The sequence below is a fragment of the Macrosteles quadrilineatus genome, unplaced genomic scaffold, assembly GCF_028750875.1.
Source record: "Macrosteles quadrilineatus isolate MER2022 unplaced genomic scaffold, UCM_ALF_1.0 Scaffold_3__2_contigs__length_128488019, whole genome shotgun sequence".
NCBI classification, from domain to species: Eukaryota; Metazoa; Arthropoda; class Insecta; order Hemiptera; family Cicadellidae; genus Macrosteles; species Macrosteles quadrilineatus.
Window position 1 is genome coordinate 47489977 of NW_026542596.1, and position 27532 is coordinate 47517508.

Genomic DNA, 27532 nt, shown 5'->3' on the forward strand with positions numbered 1-27532 from the left:
GACATCAGCTTATTAATTCGCACTTTATTGATTTAAATTTATGAACATAAATTTATTGAAATATTGAAAATAAAACATACAGAATTGAAAACCAAAAAATATGAATTAAAAATGTATATCTGTACATTTTAAGCGGAGTCAATATTGTCATAGTCCAGTAACCAATCTTTCGTAAATACCCAAATAACTACACTCGTAACATTAGCTGCTTCCAAACAAAACAGCTGTTACAACACCACTTGCAACGTTGCCACTTCGAAGGCCGCAGCCTGGAGTTAAAGGCGGCCGTGAAACAACACCACTTGCGACGTTGCCAATTCTACCAGGCCGTGGCCTGTGGTTAAAGGTGGCCGTGCTATACTACGCCCGTGGGGTCCCAGATGATCGTTTGGCTGGTGTTGTCGACTATATGGGATATGGAATATTGTATCTGTCAAATGGGAATATTTTAGTTTCGACCATTTGGGATGATGACCGTCTGGGACCCCACGGGTCCATTCTACAGTGTGGCTACATATTGTTTCAATCAAGGTAGCTTTTTATAAGCTAACGAGATATGGGAATGAAAGAAAGATTCAATGAATCCACAACACCACTGGCTGGTCTCTACTGGCTGGCTAGTGCCTCCACTCCAACCAACTCCAGTCTTCCCTTAGATTAGAGACAGATAGATCTAGCTAGAGTTAGTTGCAGTGTTTCCATTCGCGGGATTATTATCCCGAAAACGGGATATTTGGACCTTGAGCGGGATTAAAACGGGATGCGGGATAAAACAGGATTTTCGGCTGTGACGACTATTTTTAATTTTTCCTACCTAATTTTAGAGAAAAATTAACTCAAATTGTTCAAATACTGTAGCAAAATATAATAGTGATGTTTAAGCATCTTCTTAAACATGATACGTCAAGTATAATACTAGGTAAATAATTCATCTTTCATCTCAGGTCATTTCCCAGATAAATTTAAAATTTCAAAAGTTATCCCTATTTTTAAAAAAGGTGACCGTAAAGATATAACTTGTTATAGACCTGTTTCATTGCTATCATCCTTTTCAAAAATATTTGAAAAGATAGTATACAATCAGTTAGTAAACTTTTTAGAATCGAATAATTTGTTAGATAAAGAGCAGCATGGTTTTCGGCAAGGGAAGTCCACAATAACTGCTGCAGTTGAATTTATTGAAAACATAATTGATGCAGTTGATAAGGGTGAAAGGGTAGTGGGTATTTTCCTTGACCTCTCCCGTGCTTTTGACAGTGTGGCACACCCTGTTTTAATTGAAAGATTAAAATCACTGGGTATTCAAGGAAAAGAGTGTGCTTGGTTTTCCTCTTATTTATGTAATAGGCATCAGTTTGTTGAAATGAAATATCTAGATTATGGTAATTATTGTAATTATTTAAGAAGCTATGTCTGTGAAGCTCAGGTGATTAAGTATGGAGTACCTCAGGGATCCATCCTGGGTCCATTACTTTTTTTGTGTTACCTGGATGGTCTGCCTAAGAGTACCAGCTTCAGTTCGATGTCACTATATGCAGATGATGCTAATTTAATTGTTAAAGGAAATTCCAGTTCTGATATTGAGCTCTCAGCCAATTTGGACTTAATGAGTATTCAAAATTTTTTAAATCAAAATAACCTTCTATTAAATACAAGCAAATCAATGATAGTAAGTTTCTCCACAAAACAGAATAAAATAGCTCTGGATCCAAAAATCAAAGTTGGCAATAACAATAAATAAAGCAAATCAGACAACATTTTTAGGACTTTTCATTGATCGACATCTATCTTGGAATGATCATGTTAATAATGTAGTGAAAAAGATGTCATCAGGAATATATGCACTGTGGCAAATGTCAAAAATATCTGACCTTACAGTGCTGAAAACAATATATTATTCTTACACTCTCATCTAGCATACGGAATTTGTATATATGGAGCTACCTCAATATATAATTTGGACAAAATTCTGATAAAACAAAAAAAAGCAATACGAATCATGTTAGGTTTAAAAAGCACAGAGAGTGTCGAAAACTTATTTAAAGATCTTAAAATTTTGACAGTTTACAGTCTTTATGTCTTAGAAACAATAAAGTATGTCAAAGAACATGAAAGTGATATATTTTTTGAATCCAAGCATCATTATGATACCCGAAATAAAATTATTTTTGATAAACATAATCTGCATTTTTATAAAAACAAAACTAAATATATGGGCACCAAATCTTTTACTCAGTTGCCAAATTTAATTAGAAATGAGCAAAATTAAAATAAATTTAAAAAATTGCTGAAAGAATATCTTGTTAATAAAGCTCTCTATTCTTTTTCGGAGTTTCCTTAAGTGAGGGCTCCACTACTGGTTGCCTGGGTTTTATATATAGTTTTAAATATATTGTATTTTAGCTACAGTATATAGCATGAAAGTATGTGATTTTTAGTTATATGTGACTCTATTCTGATGCTGCAATGTATTAATACGAATAAAGATTATTTTGACTTTGACTTTGAGGTATTGTACAACAAAATCAATCGGGATAAAACGGGATTTTTTCCAATTTAAAAGCGGGATAAAACGGGATTTCTGGACCCAGTAAGCGGGATTATTTTCTTGGTCGTGTCGTGTGGAAACTGGAAACAGTGGAAACGAAACACTGGTTTTAGTTGACCCCTTCCCTTCCCTCCTTCCCTTCATTGCTTCATTCATCAATCTTATCGTTTGTTTTGTTTACATCCATCTAGTGGTTTTTATTAGTAGGGATGTTGCGATACCACTGTCTTTCCGATATTTGGTATCGATACCGTATCGCAAAAAAGTATCGATACCGGCTCAGTATCGGAACTAAAGTATCGATACCGTCAGTATCGTACTCATTCGATACCAGTGACGTCATATTCTGATTCACTGATCTTTGATTAAAGTTCACTCGCTCCAGTACAGTACAGCCAATATAGGAATCGAATTCGAGCTGCTAAGAACCAATAAGCCTTGCTAAAAACTACCTAATTATGTAAAAAAAATGATAAAATTAACCAAACATAGCCATTAGCCAACCTTTGTTTTCAAAGTTACCTTCAAGTAAAAGTTCAAGTACCTTGTTCTTCTAAGCCTATATAATTTATCTCTTTAAAAGACAATTTTATTACATTACCAACGCATAGGCCTACACATACATTTGTGTTTACAAATGTGTTGTACCATCAGCCTAAAATGAAAAAAAAAATTTAGTTAAATAACTTTAAGTGCCATCTTTTTAGTTTATTTGATGTTAAATAGTCCATGGTTTCATTTTATTTGCCTAACACAACGTTGCTAAAATTGACTTGAAATAATATACCTTAGGTTTTACCATTGACTATATATAACTACAGTATTGCAGGTATATATAGTCAATGGTTTTACTTATAGCTATGTAAAGTTCTATGAAAGAATAGTGAATCATAATTTACTAAAACCTTAATCAGTAAGCTAGACAAAAAAACAAAATATTTAATCGGGTTAAAGTCTGTTTCTTTTTTGGGTTACTGTTCCTTCAGCCTTGGAAAACAACCGCAAGGCACGAGCGTGGCCATTTTACTCAGATTTGTCAGAAATTACCTTCCGATACTTACGATACGATACTGGCCTCTTGGTATCGATACCAAGTAAATATCGGAACAACCGATACCGATACGATACCAGCAGTATCGCAATAAAAGTATCGATACCTACTGGTATCGATAGTATCGCAACATCCCTATTTATTAGGCTACTTACATTCTGTGTGATTGAGATTTGGATTTGATTGATTTGACTGTCGTCCACCTTCATCTTATTATTTATACCACACTCCCAAGCTACCAAGAACAAACTAGGGCTACATCAACGTAGGATAGATAAATTCAGTATTAACATATTAACCATGCCCACTCCAAATAGGCCCACAGGCTATTTGTAAGGGATGATTTAATTGTGATAATGAATCCTCTGACGTAAGTTGATTTTTATGTAATTTACGTTTACTAAATTCAGAACGAGAGTCCTATTGAATAATGTTTCGATAAGTTTTTATTATGTTAGGCCTATTACCAAATTTGTTGAATGCAATTTAAAACACCTTAGTCTTGGGTTAGCCCTAAGATTTTAATTTACCTATCAAAGTGTTACTCAGATTAGGCTATACTTAGGTTTATGCCTAAAACATCAGGGTACAGTTTCTTAACATGTTCGCTGCGGGCCATCAAACAGCAGGCGTACCCGCAGCGTCGAACAAACCCGATTGCCGGGTTATTGGCTCTCATATTTCGGTATGAGGAATAGCAAATAACGTGCGGTGATGTCCTGCTTTATAACAAGAGTCGACGTGGTTCGCTAAACACTCACAGATAGCAGCACTGCTTGGAACGTAGTCGGTCCCATAGTATTGCCAATTTGAGGGAGAAAGACGGGACAACAAGTTGATTTTTAAGTTTTCCAGACAGGGATTTTATGGGGAAATTTTATTACCAACCTACAACACAAGAAAAAGCAAGTCACCCACTACACGCTAACGTGGTATAGGTCCGCCTTCGACCGACGCTAGAGCAAAAACTATGATATACGAAAGGCATTGCCGAGCGTATCCCATCTGTTACGGCAGCACCTGAACAGCGCTCGGCCCGTATCCGATCGGATACGCCTGCAGTGAACGTGTTAACTGGGCTAGGTGTAAGTTACCTAAGTTAGCCTAGGCCTATGCATCAATTGGAACTATTTTTGAAATTAAAAATATCGTAATTGATAATCTATAACCTATTTACTTTTACCTATCAATTAAGTATAAAATTAAACTCCACCTAACCTAACTAACAAAACTTGCTGACAGGGCCGGACTTAGGACTTCAGGGGCCCCGGGCAAATTTTTCGATGGGGCCCTAGGATTTCAGTTTGGGGGGGGGGTCCTCTGGGGGGATTGGGGGGTGGCCCGGGGGTCTTCCCCCGGGAAAAATTTCTAAATTTAGGCTTCAAATAGAGCAATTTAAGGCCAAATAAGCAATAAGTTCTATATCAAAAATCGTTCTTAAAATATAACTATTTTAACATATTTTTATATCCCTCCGAGGGTCACGCGTCAAAAAATAGACGCACAACACACTTTGTGTAGGGTCACGCGTCGAGTTTAAGACGCACAAACATCGTTTACGGCGAAGGCTCTATGACTGACTGAATCGGATTGAACTGGATCGAGTTAGGTATCGTTCTTTCCGTAATATTCTAAGCTTTCTCCAGAGGTCTGTCTCTAAGCGCTATTCATTTTAGTTCCGAAAATATTGTAGCAGACAGCTGACGTGCGTGTATTTGTAAACAGCTAGGTTCCCCCGGACCGATGACTGATGTGTTTTATTACGTTTATCATTGTTTTAGTGTTAAAAATCAAAAGTAGTGATATACGTGGTGCATTATAAGAAGATTTAAGTGGTTTTGAAGTGCTGGTTGATGATCCTGAAGAAGTAGGTAGTGATATTGATGTAAATTTATCAGCCAGATTCCTAGCTATGGTTAGGCTATGCATTCTTAGCTAAACGCTATGTACTGAAATCCGTTTTTCGCTCATAACTTATTTATTTGATAACTTACCTCGCTATATGATTATATATTTGTAATCCTCATTAAATTTAGAACAAAGTGGCTATTTTCAAATATTTATAGGCCTATAATTTATACAATTTCATTGAGCGCGAACTTATTTTTTTTTTGAAAATTTTCAAAATTATATTTTTTTTACCTAAAAATTTTTTTTTGAAAAAATGTTCCTTATGTTTTATATATAATATTGAAGCCCATGATTTTCCAAACAAAATGGTATATAGAACATTAGAATTAACAATTTTTTAAGCTTCTCAGATCCGTTTTAATAAAACCTTGCAAAGGGGCCAAAAATAGGTGGACATTAAGGCCTAAACTATGGACACTTGGAGGGATATACAGCATCTTTTAATTTCATACACAAAAAATAAAAATGTTTGAAACCTAATCTCTTGCATTCACTATTTAAACAAACTCTGACCAAATGTTTCAATTGCTTTGTAGTACCAGCGACGGCATATTTTAATATGGTAGCATGGTAGGGTACCATAATATATTTGGATTAGAAGTATTGATATATTTTTGTTTATTACGTATTTAAATTATCGATTATTGCCGTCTATTTGTATGATTTTTCAATATTACTACAATATAGGTGTGATTATTTTATTTTCATAATGGTTTTGGTATCTATGGCATTCTCGTTTTTATAATATGTTAAAGTCCTAGCATGAAAAGTACCATTGAGGACTTTCAAGTTTGAGTTTTTTATTTACGAGCAAAATCTTGCAATGTCCAATAAACACTCACAAGCTAACTATTTATATGAGTAACTGAAAGATGTTTAAATGGATCCAATATCGATTAATACAACATAGCATTGAATACAACATTACTCACTTCAGCTTTGTTTTTGTACTGTTATTTTGGAGAATTACAATAAAATAACACAAAAGTAAGACAATTTCAACCAACTTGACATGACCACTAGTCTCAAAGGACAAACTATGGGAGTAAAGTGATTTTGTTTTGGATAGGCGATGATAAGGCATTTTATGTGTGTGTATGCACGTGCGTGAGACAGACAGGACTAGACAGGATCCCTTATCAGCTCATTATCATTATCATGTTCGGGCGAGCGGCTTCATTGAAACTGAAACTTGTCCGTCACAGCCTAGCACATACTGTATGCTCGTGTAAACCAGGCCTAAGCGTGGGGCCCAGTGTAACTCTGAGGAAAAGTCCCTTAGGTTCAAGAATTTTGTTCCTAGTAATGCCTTAAAATGCACCTAACAATAACCTTAAATATAGGATAACGAAAATAAAAATAAAGCTGTTACAAAATAAGGCCATTTGGTAAGTGTCTGATCAATTTTCGAGGTTATTAATAAAAACTAATGTGCAAGGGGGCGCTTAAGGGGGCCCCGGGCGTTCGCCCCCTCCGCCCATAGGTAAGTCCGGCCCTACTTGCTGATACCGTAGTGAAAAAAATCTAATGAAGGTTTACTTAATCGAATCGATAGTTTCAATTGGTATTACTTAGCACAGCCCAGTTAAAAAACTGTACCCCTAATATCGATTTCAACTAGGCCTAGGCCTATCGATTCGATTAAGTTACAGTAACTTATTAAACCTTCATTTGACAATTATTTACTGCCTAACTTATATCTACACTGGGAGTAGCCTATATGATGTAATATTTGGATGTCTACTTACTGTTTTGTTCACGCTGAATCCTGAAATGTTTTTGTTGGAGAGATTCCTAAGTGGCCGTAAAACGAAGGTTAAGATTACAAATCTTAAGGTTCATTGAGCGGTACTGATGGTTATATAGCGTGGTCTGCACGGCTCCGTATGTGGACTAAGGACTGACCTAAGGAGAGCAAACAGCTGTTTCTACTCGACTTAATGCGGAATGAAATCAAATAGTTTTAAAACCAAATAATCAGCTCTTATTTAGGCATGTGGGGAAGGTAGGGCCCACATCAGACTGAAAAAGGTGCAGTCCTCATACGAAGACACTGGTATAGACTGTTCAATAGGCTGCCCATTAATGCTCACTTAATCAATCAATCAATCAATAAAATCTTTATTCAATATTAGTACTCTGTACATAGAATGGTGTCAATATTAATTAATACTAAGATACATCTATATAAATAAAATTAGAGTTTTGTCTGTACATTGCTCAGAATTATATACTTTTAGGTTATTTTTACGTTTTATACATTAAAGAAGCAGAAACGAGTCTTATCTCAATTTCTGTCTGTCTGTCTGTCTGTCCCTTTGTCTGTAACACTCAAGATGGCATTTTACGCAATCTTCTCCGTGAAAACCAGAGTACATATCAAGATCCAAGTCATTTTAATGTATTCACTGGATTGGCGAGAGTGTCTTTAGTGATTTAAATATAGCCTCACTACTTTGTAAATAAAATTACGGACGTTCAAAAATGTAGTTTTGTGCGATTTTTGTCAAATTTTCGTTCAATTTTTATCACATAATCGTCTATGAAATAACGAACAGCTGTTCGGATCAAGATTATTTTTTCTAGCTGTCAATGACATGTTTACAAATGTTGTTTACAAATACCGCAACTATTTCGAATCACGTTTTGAAAGCAAATCCCAACCAAGTGAGATTAAAAACGTTTTTCTTACATAACGGATTTAATTAATCGCAAGTGCAATAATATAGTCTAATAGTGTAACCATAAATGAAATTAAATAACTAGACATCGTCCAAATCGGAACCAGAAATTCTTTGAGTATAAAATGTTTCTTGAGTTTTGACAACCAGAAAGAAGAAGACCTTGAATCAGTGCTGTATAGGGCTGTGACACTGAAATGATCGTCGCCAATAGCTTACAAAAAAGGTTTCCACTCATTGACGGCGCTTCAATGGCGGTTGTGTAAAGTGTAAAGTAAAAAATCACACCTGCAGTGGGTGATTGTAACAGAGGTTTAACAGAGGAAGTGCTAAACTCGCTTTTCCGATGTGTCACTTTCTGTTTCTACTCACCGTGTGATGCAATCGCTGGACCATACAGCCAATAGGCCCATAGCTCATATCTTGGGTACGTAAGCCTACATATTTATTCATAACAACCTTTTTGACGACGATCCTTGATACCGGTACTTTTCCATAGAATACATGGCCTACCTACTTAAAAAATAAAATTACAAATGACCAAAACCCCAACATTGTGTGATTTTCGTCACATTTCCTTCTAATGTTAATAGATATACTAATCATTATTTAGAGAATGCGTAATATATTAAATAACAAAAAGTTGTTTGTTTTACGAGAAAATCCAAAAGCAAGAGATCAATAACCTCGGGACTAGATATTAATGTATTTAATTGGTCCGATTTACTAATAGTTCTTAGGTAGGTTCTTACGTAGGTACTGGTTCTTTTCCTTAGAACCGGTAGTTTACAAATTTTATATCGTTGGTGTTGCACCTTATTTATTAGAGCCGTCCGTATTCAATTTAAGTGATGTCTTAACTCTGTATAAGTTTTGCTTTTTCTGTCTGGATTCCAAATCTTAGCTTACCCGGTATGCTAAGAAAATCATAACCTATTTGAGTAAAACATTTGTTAGGCAAACCATCATGAATTGTTTACGCCTTTATATTGTTTATGTATCAATAGTTCGTGGCCTTTGTTGGATTGTTGTATTGTGTTGTTTTGTTGTATGTTGGTAACGCATTAATGTCCTTATTTCTCAGTGTTTCACGGAATGGACAAGAGCACCTTTGATACTGAAAATGTCAACCGGAATAAAGTGTTAAATGGTGAGGTTGAGGTAGTACTTTAAATACGTTTAAGTTAACCGATGTGGTAAGTAACTTTCAATTATAGGCCTACTTTAGGGCTACGCTTCATGGATCTATAAAACATTTTTTAGTTTAATCATTGGACATATGGACCAACACGATCCGGGTGACATTTAATTGCGAAGCATTTATTTTGGCTTGAACTGTCAGATACTGTATTTGTGAAGGTTTATATATAATAGTTTTGCCAGCATATCTGCAAATATGCAAACTAATTGCTGTTCTTAATCTTAATATAAGAAGGTTTCAACTGACTACTATAAGATCCCCGTGCGTAGAACGGGCACACAGCTAGTTATAACTAAGATTGGTTAATACTAAGGCTGTCAAAACAAAAGATATAGTTATATGCATGAAAAGAAAAACAGAACTAAAAACTTTCTTTACACATCATTTTTACATGGGAATTCGGAGAAAGAATATAATGTTAAATCAATAAGATATTTTTTTAGTTAATTTTTGAATTTATTAATATTTTTCTCAGATTTAATGGCTTTTGGTAACATATTATAAAATTTTGACCCCATATACATTGGCTTTTTTTTCATAAAATCGAAGTTTATGTTTGTCAATGCCAATTCTATTCCTGAATCTTCTATTATAATTATGAGTATCTCCAACAAAATGAAGTTGGTCCTGACGGTTTTTCACAGAAATTATAGTTTCATAAATGTACATTGCATATACAGTCATGTTACCAATTTTAGAAAAAAAGAGTTTTACCGATTCATTATAATTTAATTGTAATATAATCTGAATTGATTGTTCCTGAATTTTTAGTATTTTGTTCAAGTTTTGAATGGAAGTTGCCCCATATAATAAAAGACCAAAGGCGATATTTGAATGAATATAGGCGAAATACACTATTTTCAGAGTCTCTGTTGAACAAATTTTTGAGAGCCTCCTTAGTGCATATACCCCAGAGTTTAATTTAGAAACTAGATTATTGACATGGCTGTTCCAAGACAAGTTGCTGTCTATAGTTAATCCTAAAAATTTAGATTCATACACCTTCTCTAATTCAGTTTCATTTAGAATGATGGTAGGTGACAGCATATTTTTATTATTTTGATAAGTTTTGAATTCAATGAAATTTGTTTTAGCAGAGTTTAGTACTAAACTATTATTTTGGAAAAACTGATTTAAAAGAGCCAGGTTTGAAAATGATGACAACTCAAAATCCTCAATAGAGTGCCCATTTATTTGAAGATTAGCGTCATCAGCATAAAGACATAAGCTATAATTTTTATGTAATTTTGGCATGTCTTTTATGTAGCATGTGAATAACAAAGGTCCTAATATGGACCCTTGAGGAACACCTCTTATTACCTGTTTAAGAGTGGATTTGTATTTGAGTACTTAGTACAGTTCAATAAATTTGAGAAAATATTAAGTGCCGTGTTTGGTTAGCAGAAAATCCCTTCTACAGTATTAACACGTTCGCTACTGAGCGTCGCATATATGCGACACCACGGTCATTGCCACAGACCGAGGTATACATTTCAATATTACACATAGGCCTAGACCGGCTGTCACTTGGATAACAGTACACACAGACCACGGGCGAAAACCTGTAAAACAGTGATAATATACATTGTAATACGCTACAATCGTGTTTGTAAATAATTTATTCTTGTTTTTTGTATTTTTTACAACCTTTTGTAATGTCGCATATTTGCGACGCCCGGTCTACAGCGAAGACATTAGTGAAAATTATCATAGTTTTCTTGAAATAGACCAGACATCGCATATATGCGACAGTTCATTTTTTGTGTTTTGAGGTGAAAGTAAGTAAAAAAAAAAACAGATTATTCAAGAACAGTTCATAACTGAACAAATATAAAAGCTACATAGGATAATTCAGCATACATACTGCATACATACATACAGTGATGCAGAAAAGTAAAGACCAGTTTTTTCAACTATCATATGACGTCACCAATCATCATATCCACAGACCAAGCGACGCAGTTGTGCGTCAGACATCTCTGTAGACCACTGCAGGGAATTCAGTGCCTTCAATTAGACCTTTACAAAGATATAAGCATTTTAATAACATTAGAACCCCGACGCAAATATGCGACGGCAGTCTATTTTAATGTGACTAGCCATCGCATATGTGCGTCGCTGGTCCATGTGAATGAAAAATTTCGTACTATTGCAGTAGCGAACGTGTTAATGAGTTTTATGAAACTGATTGTAGCATGTTCTTCATGTTAGATTAGGCTAAACTGTTTTAAAAAGGTACTATGCTTGTTTTTTATTCATTGATTAATATTTGTTATCTAGTTTTTATCCTATCTGATAACATTTTTATTAGGTAGGTACACTTTTTTTAAAAATTTAAATGGATGGTGTTTTTGGCCTCTAAAAAAAGTTAATCCTTTCCTGATCCAGGTCTTCCATTTGACCTATGGTAAAAGCTTATTCCTATGTGAAATTCAGTTACTCAGTTCAGACACTCAGTTAAAGAAAGATTAAATATCATGTTTTCAAATGTATGTTTTGAGAGAAACACAATTAGTGTTTCCATAAGAGGGATCTTTACCCAAAAATGGGGTTTGAAGATCATGTGGTATGAATGGGACTTTTGACTCTGACCTCCAATTTCCTTTATTTTAGTGATTTATGATGAAAACTATATACTGTACGTTAACTTATTTAATTGAATAGTTGCAGTATAGAGCACTGTAGCAAGGTTTAAAGAGCTATTATAACATGATGGGTCAAAAAGATCATTAGGTATGGATAGATATTCTTACGAAATTCATGCGGGATGAACAGGAATTGTTCCTTTCATTTAAAGGAAGATAAAACTGGGATCTCAACCTGAAAAGCTGGATTCTTGTTTTGTTAGAGCGGTTACACTGACCAAAATATCCAGTTAATAGAGTGAAACATTTTAATTGAGTTAATAGTTAATAGAGTGTGTCATTTTCTATATAATTATATCCCTAGTTTTAAGTTGGGCTAGGTCATAAAATTTGTATCAAAATACGAACCTAGGTCAAAACTCTAAATTTTAGTAAGTTTAAAAATATTGTTAAATATTGCCTGGACCTAGTTTAAAAAGAATAATGATGTGAAAGATTTTAAAAATGATGAACTAATAGTTAAGGGTGGTAAAATAGTTTCAGGGTGAATAAAATAATAATTATAATTTTCAAAACTGTTCACTTACAAAATACTTTTAATACCTTAAGGGTGCATTTTCACTGGTGCGGCTGGAACTGCAGTCGTTGGATGATCATCGTTGGACAATTATCGCTCGGCAATAATCGTTGCAGTAGGCATTGTCACTGGTGCGATTATTATACAATTAACTAGCTGGCCCGACAGACGTCGTCCTGTCCTAATGTGGTTTTATGTCAAATGCTCGTTCATTTTCAAGATGAGCTCGTTCGCATGGCTCAATCACGTCCTGGTTGAAGTTCGTTCGCTACGCTCACTCACCTTTAGGTTGGAGCTCGTTCGCCACGCTCACTTGCCTTCAGTTACATTTGACAACAAATATTCGTAAAAAACAAATGGAATAGAAACCTATTTGATAGCTCTCATTTGTTATACATAGATTTGTTTTTACAAATTAGGTTATCATTACAACAGCTGTTTCCTTAATTTAATTTAATCAAGAAATGACAAACATGGCATGGTAAACAAAATAAAACATTCTTCCATAAGATGTAAACTGCAAAGGGCCATAGGACGCTTCCCTTAAGGGTTTTTGAAACGGAAACAGGCTATTATGTTATTCTAGTAACCTAAGGAATATCCCTGTAAATTTTCATGCCAATTGGTTCAGTAGTTTTGTAGTTATAAAAGCTGTAACTAACACAACTTTCTTTTATATATTAAGATTGAATCGTTCAGTTGCTTCTTGACCGTTGCCAAGTTGAAGTAGGGATGATGAATTATGAGTTTATAGGCTTTAACAAAATACTATTTAGTTATTTGTTAGTTTAAGATCTAAAAGATGGAGAAATTTTGGAAAATGATAAGTGTTCCAAGACTTAGCACACATAGTATAATTAATTACAAAACTAAACAGAAGATGGGTACTTCTAAATATTAATAAACAATCATTTGCAGAGAATATTATCTAAGTTCTTCAGACTTTCAAAATGTCAAAGTTTAAGTTTTTGTCTAGTTTGATCAATGAGGATTTTAAGAAGACTTCTCAAAACTACATTTCCTACCGACTTACGTTAGAGTAGGATAATTTATTTATAATCGTAAATTTTTTTTACTAAGCTAATAAACTAATAGAATGCTTCGGTATTATTTTTTTCTTTTTTCAGAATAAAACAGGTTCAGTATAAAAAAAGTAATACCCAAGTTGCAGCAAACCTGTGTACTCAGGGAGTTTTCAATTCATTTATGTGTGTCTTAATACTACCACATAACTCCACTTACCAAGTATCATAAAATGTGTTAACAATTAAGCGATATATAATATTTTAATTATTCTCCTTAAGAATAACATTGGGGCTGAGTACACTCGGGGCACTTTCCCGAGAAAAAGCTGTGAATGCTTCAAAAATCGTCCAACGACTGTAACTCTTGAATGCTCCAGAAGCAGACCCGTACGATAGACGTCTATGACTGCGGCTACAGTCGCGTCAGTGACAACGGTGCCATTGAAAACAATGCTAAACAGGCGCTCTACAATTATCGTTCAACGACTGTCGTCCAACGCACCAGTGAAAATGCACCTCAATACTTTACATTGAACCGGCAACCATACAAAGGTAGGTATTTTAAGCCAAGTATGAATGGAGATTAGTGTATGATGAGTGGCACGATCTTGTAGTCTTTTTAGTGACTAAGGTCGACATATTCCTTAGACACAGCTCTTAATTAATAGCCCTTACAGCCAATGGCAAATAAAGGACATACATTTTATAGTGGAATCTGAACTACATTTTTGCCTTGTAATTAACGAATTGGTCTAATTATCAGGATAGTACTGCAGATAGTCGTAATACTCACTAGTGCGGACGTTAATCCACACCAGGGAGTATCGCATCCACAGTGCATGCCTATAAATATCCATAATTTGTGACCTCCTATTAGCTGGATTCAGGACGACGCCACCATAATAATTATAGGCTAAAAATTATATGAATCTAATGTGAAAAAAAATCTTGAATCTATTAATGATGTTAAAATTTCAACTTTCAGAAATGTTAAAAACATCAAAAAACTTAGTGAACAAGAGTTAAAGTCTGGTAACACAGTTTCGTCCTGGCATAACCAATACAAAGACAGTGCTTGGATCTTCATTGGAGGATTGCCTTATGATCTGACAGAGGGAGATGTCTTATGTATATTTTCTGAGTAAGTACAAAGTTTCTTTAAATAGCTTTCTAAAAAAACTCTGAAAAATTCTGTTTATAGTTTGAAGAGACTTGTATTTAAACCCATAGTTTTCTTTTAATTTTAAATCTGTCTTGATCAACCTTTTAAATTGCGTGTTTTGTAACCAGAGATTTGTGTTGACATTATTTTTATCATAATTTTATCATAAATTTCAAAATTTCAAAGCCTATAGGCTACAATGTTTACAATTGTTGTACCTTTTTATTTAAAATAAGCTGCCTTCAACGATGAAAACATTGATTGCATATTGAAATTGAAGAAAACACTTAAGATACTTAAAATACTAGTAACTTACCCATTACAATCATAAATACTATTTTTAGCAGCTAGAATGAATAGCTCATTGATTATCCTTGCCGCTGTAATGGCCAATATGCAAACACTGGGAGCACTGGTCAAAATTGTGTGTTTTGTTACACAAAATGTGGGTTGTTTTGATATCTGCTTTGTGGAAATACCTAGTGAGCAAGAACAAAAAGTAATCAATTTGGGCTAGCAACAACCATGCTAGCTCAACAACCAAGCTAGCTCAGAATAAATGTAGGCTAGTTATAAAATAAATAGCTGTTTCATCGCTAATAGTTGGGGTGATATGCCCTTATCAATCTGATAAGGATGATCTGTGTGGAATGTATCAAGCAAAGCATCAGGAGAGCCGGTACATGGTGCAGGAATCAACTGAGTAGGCCATCTCATAAATTTGAAGTGCAACCTTGGTGAGGCCGTAACATCTACTTTGGTCTTACAGTCTGTGTCATGACTCACAAAAATGGATTTACGTACAGTAAGTTATTTAGGTTGTTAACTCATATTTTGGCAAGATTATCAATAAGTTGATCAGGTGACATGAATGAATCCTTTTGGAACATGAGAAAACATGCCAATATTGTAGAAATGAATGAGATGAGATTGTAGGTTATTATAAATCAGTGAATTGCCTTCATTAACCAGCTTGTAATGTAACAAATGTTAACGACCGTTTCAGCATCACTGTGCTATCATCAGGCATTGAAGTTTAGTTTGAGATTGTAATTTTTAATGTGGGTTTTTTAAATATCAAATCCTTCCAGATGGTCTAATTTATTGCCATTTGCACAGGTGTTTCATATTCTATCAGGCGTTGGGTAAATGTTAATTTTTATTTATTAGATTAAGTTGGCCATTATTAACATTTCCAAATTTTTTAAAATGTTTTTGACTAAAAGACATTTTATTGGAAACCTATTTTGCAAAAACGGGTCATGTTTTCTCTTTTAATGTTACAGATGTGGAGAAATAGTGAACATTAATTTGGTCCGAGATAAGGGGACTGGTAAACAGAAAGGATTTTGTTTTCTCTGCTATGAAGACCAAAGAAGTACAATTTTAGCAGTTGACAATTTGAATGGAATCAAGGTGAGATTATTACACAGACACATAATCTGATTTTTACACACACCTTCTGATTTTTACCAAGCTTTTATCTCCCTTTTTTTAGCGAATTTCCCTATAGGGAAGTAGCTATTACCGTAGGTGGCACGGTAATACCTAGACCCTGGACCGATTTACTTTTTCATTTTGATGTCCCCAGAGGCCAAAAACACTATTCGTTCAAATTTTTATATATGTATATATCTATCTATCTATATCTATAAAATCCAATGTATGTTTGTTTGTATGTTTGTCCTTTATGGACTCCAAAACCGCTCGACAGATTGTAATGAAGATTTCAGGCATTATTAACGTCCGTGAACGCGATAACTTGAGTAATTTTTGTCCGATTTTGATGAAATTTGGTTTAAAGGTGTAAAGCGGGATAAACTTGAATGAGTTCGCGAACCAGCACGATCGGACAATGGGAACGGGGCTTTACGGGGGGTTTTATGGGGTAAAAATTGGTTTTTCTCACTTTTGACCCTCAAAACACAAAATTTCCCAATTTCTCTTTAGACCTTTTTAAAGAGCTTAAAAAAACAAATAATTTAGTATATAAAAGTATTTTTGTTCAATTATTAGTAACAGAGAAAATTAAAAAAATTTTAAATTTAAAATTCCCATGTTAAATTCTTATGGAGAATATTGTCAAATGTTGTAGTTTGCTTGTTTATGAATATATTTTTATCAAACTTGGCAAATTTATTTATCTTGTACTAAGCTATCAATATTTTACTCAAAAACACACTTTATTAGTTTCCTTGTAGCAGCAAACCTAGGTACTCGTTAAACCTAATGTTATTAAAATATATTTAACTGAAAATCAATTCAGACAAATGGAAATTCGCTTAGTCGGCAGGTTTGCTGCGGCGGGAGTATTTGCTATTCCTCCTCATTTCCTTCTTCCTTTGTCGTCTGATATATCACTGCTTTCTTCTCCACATCCATTTCCAACTCATCTATTTGCCACATCTCCTTCCTCATCACCCCCAACAACATTTCTCATGATTTCTCTTTCCTCACATTTTTTCTCAAGCTTGCTTCTTCCATTCTCCTCCTTAACCATCAATAGGTGACTTTGACATTCAATTACGAAAGATGACTCAAAATTCTCTCCGGGTGTTAACCTTTTAAATTTTTGTCAAATTGTAAATAGTTAATCATTTTAATTGCCGTAAATTACAACTGTGTTTAAAATTATTAAAGGTGTATTTAGAATTGTATATTTAATATTAAAATCAGTGGTTCAAAATGGTGGTTATTACAAATTTCCAAAACTTGTTAATAAGCGATTTATACAATCAATGTGTCATTAGATTTGCATTCAAAAGTAGTTCAAACTTTGTGTTGTGTATAGTTTGGAATTGGCGGATTGTTTTTGCCGTCATTTTGAAATTTATAAAATGATAGACAATAAGTTTGGAAATCTTTTATAATAAATACTTAAAAGTTTTTTCAAGATTACTTCAAAGTTTTATGAAAATATCATCAAGGGGCTTCGAGTTCTTGGTTATTGTTTAAAAGTTACAAAATAGCGGGTTACGGCTAATGTAAACTTAAGGGGAGTCAAAGTTTAATTTTTTTAATTTTTTCTTTTCTTTTTTTACTTTTTATGTTCTTTTTATAGCACAGAATTTCTTCTTAAAAATGGTATACTTACATTTTTGATTACTAATCTAGAAATGTATACAAAAATATATTTTCCATAACATTGCAGTGGCGTTTTTAAAGGTAAAACTAGTAGACCCTTGGTTGACCCTTGGAGCCTTGGAGGCTTTTCTTGCGATTGCCGCAACTTTACTTTTTTAAACTTTAATGTCATTTTTTCAGGACTGTTAATATATACAGCTGTGAAATTTTTACCATGTAGTCTTAGTGACTTATTCTAAACACAGACATAAGGAATTCATCATATCTTTAGTAGAAGCATGTAAAAAAAATAATAAACTGGTGATAGTCGTTTGCTTTCGCTGACCCAGTGTAGCGGCCATTCGTAGATCTTGTGATTGTCTCATGGTTTTAATTTAGAATTTAGATTTTTTCTCTCTGGACTCGCTCTAGTTCGGCTTCGGTTGGATCTGCCGCTGGATGGTCCGGCCCGGTCTCAAGGGGACAAGTCATACTGTCACAGGTGAATGACCTTCGGCAGGATTCAACTTGAATGTTTAGTTTCCGGCCATACAAGTAAACAATTCATGTCAGTTAAGTTGACGGGTGCTTCTATGGGTGAATTGTTGCATATTACCTATGTAAAACTATGTTACATAACCTCAAAAATACCAAGAACATTTTATTAGTAGTTTTTCTTCAGACTAATATGTTGAAATGCATTGTATAATGAAATATTTCTGACCATTTTTTTTATGCAGTAGGTTCCCCCATTATTGTTTTTGAAACATCATAGTTTATTTGACAAAAATAAATTAAAGCATAACAAAGAAATGGCCATCGATAGCTTCAAGGTCAAGCTATCCGCTTGCACTGACAAATGACAATCATCGATGATAGTCAAAAATCATTGTGTTTTGCTCTTTACACAACTGTGTGCTGTGCTCTTGCTATCTCACACCAGTTTCTGATTGGGTGATTAGTAACCATGGCAACTTGTTGAATGTGTGGATGAAGAGAAACCAAAGAGAGAATAGAAGATCAAAGAAGAAAGAATAAGGGTGTTTTACATCATCCATTGTTATCTTTATCCTATTTTACAACTGTCGTTATTATCTTTAAGACTAAGTACTATGATTTTATGCTGTTTTATGAGTTATCTGATGTTTTTATCGACATTATTATGTTTTGAAACAACATGTATTAGTAGCCTATGCTGACTACGGTAGCAGTAGCTTGCAGTACTAGACTTTCTATTGTTCTGTTCTTTACGTGATTTATAGCTGTACACGTACAGTGTTCTGCAATTTTTGTTTTGCTTGAGTAAGCGTGATTTTAAACGTTACAGTTTTTATTACTGAACCAAGGTTAATGACTTAACATATCACGATTGCGCAATACTATTATTTGTATTTTGATTATGTAAAATGCACTACATCCGGTTAGTCCGGCCGTTTTGTAGTCCGGCCAGTGGTCCGATCCCGAGGTGGCCGAACTAGAGGGAGTCTACTTACCTGTCAAGGTTAAGCTGTCTTGTAACATTTCTCATGATCTATTCATTTCCGTCTGGTTTTACTAGACTTTTAGATTATTCAAAAAAGCCTTATCTACTTCATTTGTAACCAATTTATTGCAATTTTCCTTTACAGTAAATATGTTATTACATAGGATGCGCTTCTACAGCAAGTTTCCCTGAAACATTGTAAATGTTAAATGTTTTAAAACCCTACTAGTTGATGTACCCGTGCTTCGCAACGGGAAGATGTACTTTATCACCTAATCCAAACACTTGTTAAGTAGTTCAAATTTATAAATGAAAAGCCACTAAATGTACACAAAAAATTATAACCTACATTGTAGTCCAACTGCTTACATGAAAATATATCAATAACATTATTTTCACGGTTATAGAATCTCTTTTTCACAATCAATGACATAGTTTTAAAATAAATAAACCAACTACATAGTCGTGTAAAATATTGTAGGCCCTACTTAACTTGTTTGGATCAGCTGTATGAAATAGTGAAATGAGTATTTATTTGGCAGTGTTGTTTACATTGAAATGTCAACGTAAAGGTAAACATTGTGAATTATCTCATGCTTCCATGGAGACCAATTTAAGTTAGGTTTAATTTCTGACAACAGCTGGAGTTTCAAAACAATGTTTATTTCCCATGTTAATCTTATGGAGAAATACGAAACTTTAAAGGGCCCCAGGGCCTCACTCTCTAATTATTTCCCTAAAAAAAAAGTTTCCTGCACAACTTCACGTTACGCTCTTTCCAATGACACCAAAAACATGTCAAACGGTCCAGTAGTTTCGGAGGAGTAATTGTCACAAAATTCCTGCTTGCGTATTAAATAAGTACTAGTGGTCGTCCTGTGGTCGAAACTCGACCAAAAATACAGACTTCTCTATTTTCTCCCCACACTGTAAATAATACATGTGATTGGAATTTCTTCCATTTGTTTTGATTTTCTGTTTACATTTTGTTGTTATTTCGTCTCCATCATGGCAACCCATATGGTCCATGTTAATTTTTTGAAGTTTTCAAATTAATTTTTTGTTCTTATTTGTTAGCCTATTTTAATTTTTTAAGGTATTCTGCACATCTACAGGAAAATATCTTTCCAACAGTATGCGTAGATTTTCCCTGCGATGCACACGAGCTGAGAAAAAAGGTTTTAAAGAAACAGGCTTGCCTATTAATATATAGATAGATAGATTAATGCATTACATGTAATGAGACCAAAAGTTGTGACAGTTAAAATTTCAAATTTTTATGAAAATGTAAGCAATCTAGATCATTAACAGAAAATGTTCTAATTAAACACGTTAAGAATTGAGAAACCACCTACTAACTGGATGTTCCACTGATTTGTTATAACTGAACTTGTTGGTTTATAGTTCCTGTAACATTTCAGATAATCTCTACGTACATTTCTGTCTACAGTTTGAACCATCACTAGGGCTAAAACGTGTTTACTGTTTCCAAATTGTAATTTTTTATGGTAAAACTAACTGCTAATTTGAGTTCATTACAGGTTTGTGGCAGGACGATTAGAGTGGATCATGTGGCGGACTACAAACCTCCGAAGGAGTCAAGCAAAGCGGAAAAACAGCTAACTCAGCTGCAACTGGAAGGCTGTGCCCCAGTACCTGTCACTCAGCAGGTAAAAACCGGTGAGTTGTAACGTGTTAGCTGCATATCTAATATTATAAATGTGAGGTCCCAGTTAAATTTAAAGTTAACATTCTTACAGATAGCAATAGTGACAAAACATCAATGAACAAAATCAATTTGTAGTCTTTGTGGTACTGGTACTGTTCTATAAAAACCATCAATGAGTAAAAATGTGTTTAGTTCTAGGTAGTGAAGGGGATTGGGGCTTTCAGGCAATTATGACGGTGGTATGTCAGAACCTTAAAACTTAAGCCTTGGATATTGGATGAGTAAAACTTAGTCAATTAGGTATTTTATTTAGGAGTGATTTCATTACATATTTTAACACATTAGTAAAATACCTTTTCATTCTGGCTTGTAGAAAAAACTGATGCAGACATAAAAAAGGAAAAGAAGCGGAAGAAAAAGGAGAAAAAAGAGAAAAAGAAAAGGCGGAAAAAAGAAAAGAAGAACAAAAAAGTTGAGAAAGAGAAGGAAGATTCTGATACACAGTCTTCATCTGATGACAGTGAATCTGACTGATATATATTTTTACTGTAAAATGCTTATCTACAAAAAAGTTGTAAATTTAATCTTTTCTTATTTATCTTAGTGTTTTTTACCACCCCAAATTACACCGTTGTTCTTAGTTGAATTTTATTTTTTTAATCCATGTGTGTAGCCCCTGAGCTGTTGGAAATGTACCTGAAGCTGACGATGGTGTTTTAACACTGAAACATGTCCTAAATTGACATATTTTATTGAGCTGTGACGGAATGACGTAGGCCTAAGTAATTTAGTCTTGCTTATTTTTATTTTTTTCAAACTTATCAATACTAAGTTTAATTTCTTACCAAACAAGAATATACTAGACACACTCAAACAAGGGTAGGTACAAGTTATGCAAAATCCAGTAATTCATCTAAAAAAGAACCCATCAAAGCCATCCATCGTTTACATCAGATGAGCCTCTTAACAGAAGCCCTCTGCCACAGTCGGGTGATCTTGTCATTAATTGCTTTCGATCATATTCAATGATCTACCATTCTAACAACATTGGTAAACCTAACAACCCAGCCTAAGAAATAACATTGTCTCAAAGATTTTTATTTATATATTTTAACGTCAACCAGCCAATTTACCATTTGTACTACAAAATTCAAGATGATTTAAGGATAAGTAGGCCTATAAATAAACTAGCATTAATACATGGGCCCAAGATGACTAACAAGAAAACTAAAGGCACGTTAACATTAATTCGAGCTCGCATTCAAGTTAATGGAATGCGATAGCAAGCGAGTTACTATTCCAGTATCAAATGACTGGTTGAATTCCAGCAGCGTTTACATTGTTGTTTGTTACTGGAATAATAATAGCAGTTGCTAGTGATTTAGTAGTAAAGCGAAAGTTAAGTACAGTATTTATAATCAGCGATCACATTGGTTTTATGTGATCGCTCGATTGCTGTGTATAATATATTTATGTTTAGTGAATGAACTTATTAAAGAACTATGTATATTAACATATAATATCACAGATAAAAGTAAAAAATTAGTCTAATATAATATGTTTGTATAAGTATGTAAGTAGTATGGTGAAATTATTCAAGGTGTTTTATTGGTCTGTGAAAAAAAGGAAATTTAATTTTTTTTTATTAAATTTAACATACATCATCACTAATCTTAGCCCTCACTGAATAGTAAACACAAAAGCTATAAACAAACAGAAACATCCCTTTTTTTCACCACACCCACGTTTTCACAAACTGGGCTTCACAATGATATCGTGTGGGAGCATTTCCCAACATGTTGGAAAGTTCTGACAGTGGATTTCAAATTTCCTGCGAGATATCTAAAGCTGAGATCTGTCGAGGAATCTGTCAGGCGCCACCGTTATATTGTTTGAACCACGAGTAAGTTTGTGGTGACACTTATCCGAGGAGGAATGCAAGCTGTATTCGTATGCGAGCTCGAATTAATGTAAAACACGCCTATAGAATGAACATAGATTGCAGATTCCAACTCATTTTAAAATAAATATATGTAGCCTATAAACAGGCAAAATAAAAAAGTTACTTCGACTAGCATACGGTATACTAAAGACATGGATACATGTGAACAATTTCAAAATAATGACAATAAATAACAAAAGAATACATACAACAAGCAGAATATATACAGGGTGACAAAAAAGTCTGGAAACGGTTTAATATCTTTTTAACTAAATCCGTTAGAAAATTTAAACCTTTCACATCAGCTTACATGTATGAAAACTACTTTTTCCAAGCATTGTAATTTTTTTACCTCTACCAGGGGACGACCCATGAGGAGTAGGTGCATAATATTTAATGTAAGCATAGGTTGATATGCACACCATTTTAATGGGTTAGTCAAGTGGAGTTCATTGCTGGAAACCGCGTCCAAAAAGGTTCATCCGTTACAAAATGGCAGCTGCCCAAAGTTCTTGTTAAATATACCTGCACAGGCCTTAGTATGTGCAAATACTCGTATTAAACATTAGCTTGAGAGCTTAAACTGTATTTTAAAGTCAACTAGCTCATAGACTAATAGTATTCAATCATCAAAACAAATTTAACCGGGTTTCAGATTTCCCTGCTAATGTTGACTATGAGTATTTACCAATACTAAGGCCTCTGCAGGTATATTCCGCAAGAACTTTGAACTGCCACCATTTTGTAACGGATGAACCTTTTTTGACGCGGTTTCCGGTAATGAGGTCCACTTAACCAGACCTTTAAAATGATGTGCATATCAACCTATGCTTACATTAAAGATTATGTACCTACTCCTCGTGGGCCGTCCCCTGGTGAAGGTCAAATAATGGCAATGCTTGCAAAAAGTAGTTTTCATACATATAAGTTGATGTGAAAGGTTTGAATTTTCTAACGGATTTAGTTAAAAAGATATTAAACCGTTTCCAGACTTTTTTGTCACCCTGTATAAAAGACTGACACATTTATCACAGAAACAAAGGTACATTGCTTAAATTGTACAGGACATGGATTGGGGGATCCAAAATACTACCCCCTGGAAAACCACCCCCCCATCAGGTAAAACATGATGTCATGAAATCTGCCAAATAACCTATATGGGAGCCGTGTCCGCAACTGGAATACTACCCCCTAGTAAAATGTGAAGCTATGTATTAAAATTAATTTTATACTTAATAATTATCATTTTAATTTATATTCGAGTAATTCCGTTTGATGACAGAAAAGGCATGTGGGAAATACCAAACTTGGGGGAGGGGGGTACTCCGGTACTCAGGGTAGTTATCAGGGGGCAATAGGCGACCCAAAGATTGCAGGACATGTCAAGGACAGGTAGCGTTTTTTGTATAGAGCAGTGAGTCTGTGGCAGGATCGTGGTTCTAAACCTTATGAGGGGGGGGGGGTGTTTAAGGACTTCAGGTGGGGCATGAGCGCTCCTATAAAAATAATGAATTAAAAAAAAACTAGTGTCCCTGTTGCTCGAATTCGAGCAGTTGCTAAGTATTACAGGCGTTATTTTAAAATGAATAACAAAGATTATGGAAATATTCAAGATATACATAACAGATCGATATAATCAACATTTCTTGTAAATATCTGATCATTTTTTGAAAGCTGATCTTGTTTTAGTGTTTTCTACAAATAGCCTTACTCATACCCGCATTAAGATGTCCATATAACAACGATTATAAATAAAAAAATACCCCCGCCGAAGCAAACCTGCCGTCTAAGCGAATTTCCATTTGTCCGAATTGATTTTCAATTGATCTATTTAAATAACATTATTAGGTTTAACGAGTACCTAGGTTTGCTGCTACAAGGAAACTAATAAAGTAGTGTGTTTTTAGTAAAATATTGATAGCTTACTATAAAATAAATAAATTTGCCAACTTTGATCAAAATATATCCATAAACAAGCAAACTACAACATTTTACAATATTCTCCATAAGAATAACATGGGAATTTTAAATTTACCATTTTTTTAGTTTTCTCCGTAACCAATAACCGTACAAAAACACTTTGATATACTGAATTGTTTGTTTTTTTAAGCTCTTTAAGAAGGTTTAGAGAAAAATTGGGAAATTTCGTGTTTTGAGGGTAAGAAGTGAGAAAACCCAATTTTTACCCCATAAAACCCTGTTCCCATGGTCCGATCATGCTGGATCGCGAACTCATTCAAGTTTATCCCGCCTTACACCTTCAAACCAAATTTCATCAAAATCGGATAAAAACTACTCAAGTTATCGTGTTCACGGACACATATATATATATATAAATCTATATATATATATATATATACATATATAAAAATTTGAACGAATGGTGTTTTTGGCCTCTGGGGACATTAAAATGAAAAAGTAAATCGGTCCCGGGCCTAAGTCTTACCATGAGACCTACGGTAATAGCTACTTCCCTATAGGGAAATTCGCTAAAAACACATTATTTCTATTTCTTCTCCTTGGTGGTGTTCTATGACTTTCCTATGTTTCCATAGTTTGCAAATCATTCGGCTCTTTCAATGATTACTAAGAAATGCAGCACAGTGTTAATTCAGTTTTCTTTTTGGTATATCAATTCATCCAGGCTCTCTCGCTTTTAGCGAATTTCCCATATAGGGAATAAGCTATTACCGTAGTACTCATGGTAAGACCTGGACCCGAGACCGATTTAATTTTTCATTTTGAGGTCCCTAGAGGCCAAAAACACCATCCGTTCAAATTCATATATATATTTATATATATATATATATGTGTCCGTTAGCGCGATAACTCGAGCAAAAATGATCCGATTTTGATGAAATTTGGTACAAACGTGTAAACCTACGTTTATTCGAACGAGTTCGCGATCCAGCATAATCGGACCATGGGAACGGGGGTTTATGGGGGGTTTTATGGGGTAAAAATGGGTTTTCCCCATTTTTGAACCTAAAAACAAAAAATTTTGCGATTTCTTTCTAGACCGTTTTGTAGAGCTTAAAAAAAGAAATAATTTAGTATATTGAAGCGCTGTTGTATGCCTAACGGTCACGGAGAAAATTCAAAAATAGTGTAATTAAAAATTCCCATGTTATTCTTATGGAGAAAATGAAAATTGTTGTAGTTTACTTGTTTATGGGTATATATTGATAAAATTTGGCAAATTTATTTATTTCATCCTATACTATTGACGTATGGTCAAAAAACACTTTTTACCTTCCCCGTAGCAGCAAACCTAAGCACTCGTTAAATCTAATGTTATTTAAATAGGGAATAATATGTCTTATTTATGGAAATATTTTAGTAAAAATGTAATCAGACTAGTTGAAATTCGCTTAGTCTGCAGGTTTGCTGCGGCGGGGGTATTTTCCATTGTAATATTTACGCCAACCAAAATTCAAATAGTAAATATTTCATTTCAACCAAGTCAGTAAATGTTTGTAGCAAACAGTTAAATTAGCAAACTTATTGACTGTTTACAATTAACATGTTCTTCTTTTCACTTTGAATTTCTGACAACACCTGGAGTTTCATAACAATGTTTGTTTCCCATGTTAATCTTATAGAGAAATACGAACATTTAAAGGGCCCCAGGGCCTCACTCTCTAATTATTTCCCTAAAAAGAAAGTTTCCTGCACAACTTCACGTTACGCTCTTTCCAATGACACCAAAAACATGTCAATCGGTTCAGTAGTTTTGGAGGAGTAATTGTCACAAGAAACCTGCTTGCGTATAAATAAGTATATAGATATAGATACCCTAGCAAAATTAATGTCAATTGATTTGGGATTGTAGCCATATAAAAAATTTCATAACTTTACCTTCTCAAAAATTGAATATAGATAATTAACTACACATAAAATTAAAATGTGGTAATTAACTATGACATTTGAGCTTATAGGGTGGTTATTAATGTAGCTAAAATTCATTATTTGTATTATCAATTGAGATGGGAATGGCACTTAGGTGCGTATTTCAACCCAAATATGAGTGAAGGATGAGTGTCGAATGGATTGTGATGATTTGTAGGGGGTTTTGCTACTGAATAAGATCAAGATCAGCAGTTTTATTTAGCCAGGATCATTTATTTAAAGCCCAAAATGATCAGGGTCACAGCTGGGGGTTCAGTTTCAAACCATCAAAAAGCTACTGATTTTTCTCCTGATCAATTACAGTACTATACAAGCTACAAAATATTTGATGGTTTATAAATAGTTAAACATCTTTTGGTAACTATTAAAGACTATCAAGTATATTTAAACAAGTTTTTTTGTATAAAAAAAAATGCTATCAGTTATTATTTATTACTAGCTGTGTGCCCGTTCTACGCACGGGGATCTTATAGTAGTCAGTTGAAACCTTCTTATATTAAGATTAAGAACAGCAATTAGTTTGCATATTTGCAGATATGCTGGCAAAACTATTATATATAAACCTTCGCAAATACAGTATCTGACAGTTCAAGCCAAAATAAATGCTTCGCAATTAAATGTCACCCGGATCGTGTTGGTCCATATGTCCAATGATTAAACTAAAAAATGTTTTATAGATCCATGAAGCGTAGCCCTAAAGTAGGCCTATAATTGAAAGTTACTTA

General features: G+C 34.1%; 1 protein-coding gene across 1 annotated transcript; it reads left to right on the forward strand.

The window, feature by feature from the left end:
• Nucleotides 1–3737: 3737 nt before the first annotated feature.
• Nucleotides 3738–21554, forward strand: LOC128990040 (RNA-binding motif protein, X-linked 2). Its single transcript, XM_054412265.1, has 5 exons — nt 3738–3969; nt 14565–14720; nt 16028–16157; nt 20829–20967; nt 21330–21554. Exons 1-5 carry the CDS (start codon nt 3956–3958, stop codon nt 21488–21490), a joined length of 600 nt encoding a protein of 199 aa, XP_054268240.1. The 5' UTR covers nt 3738–3955; the 3' UTR covers nt 21491–21554.
• Nucleotides 21555–27532: the final 5978 nt, after the last annotated feature.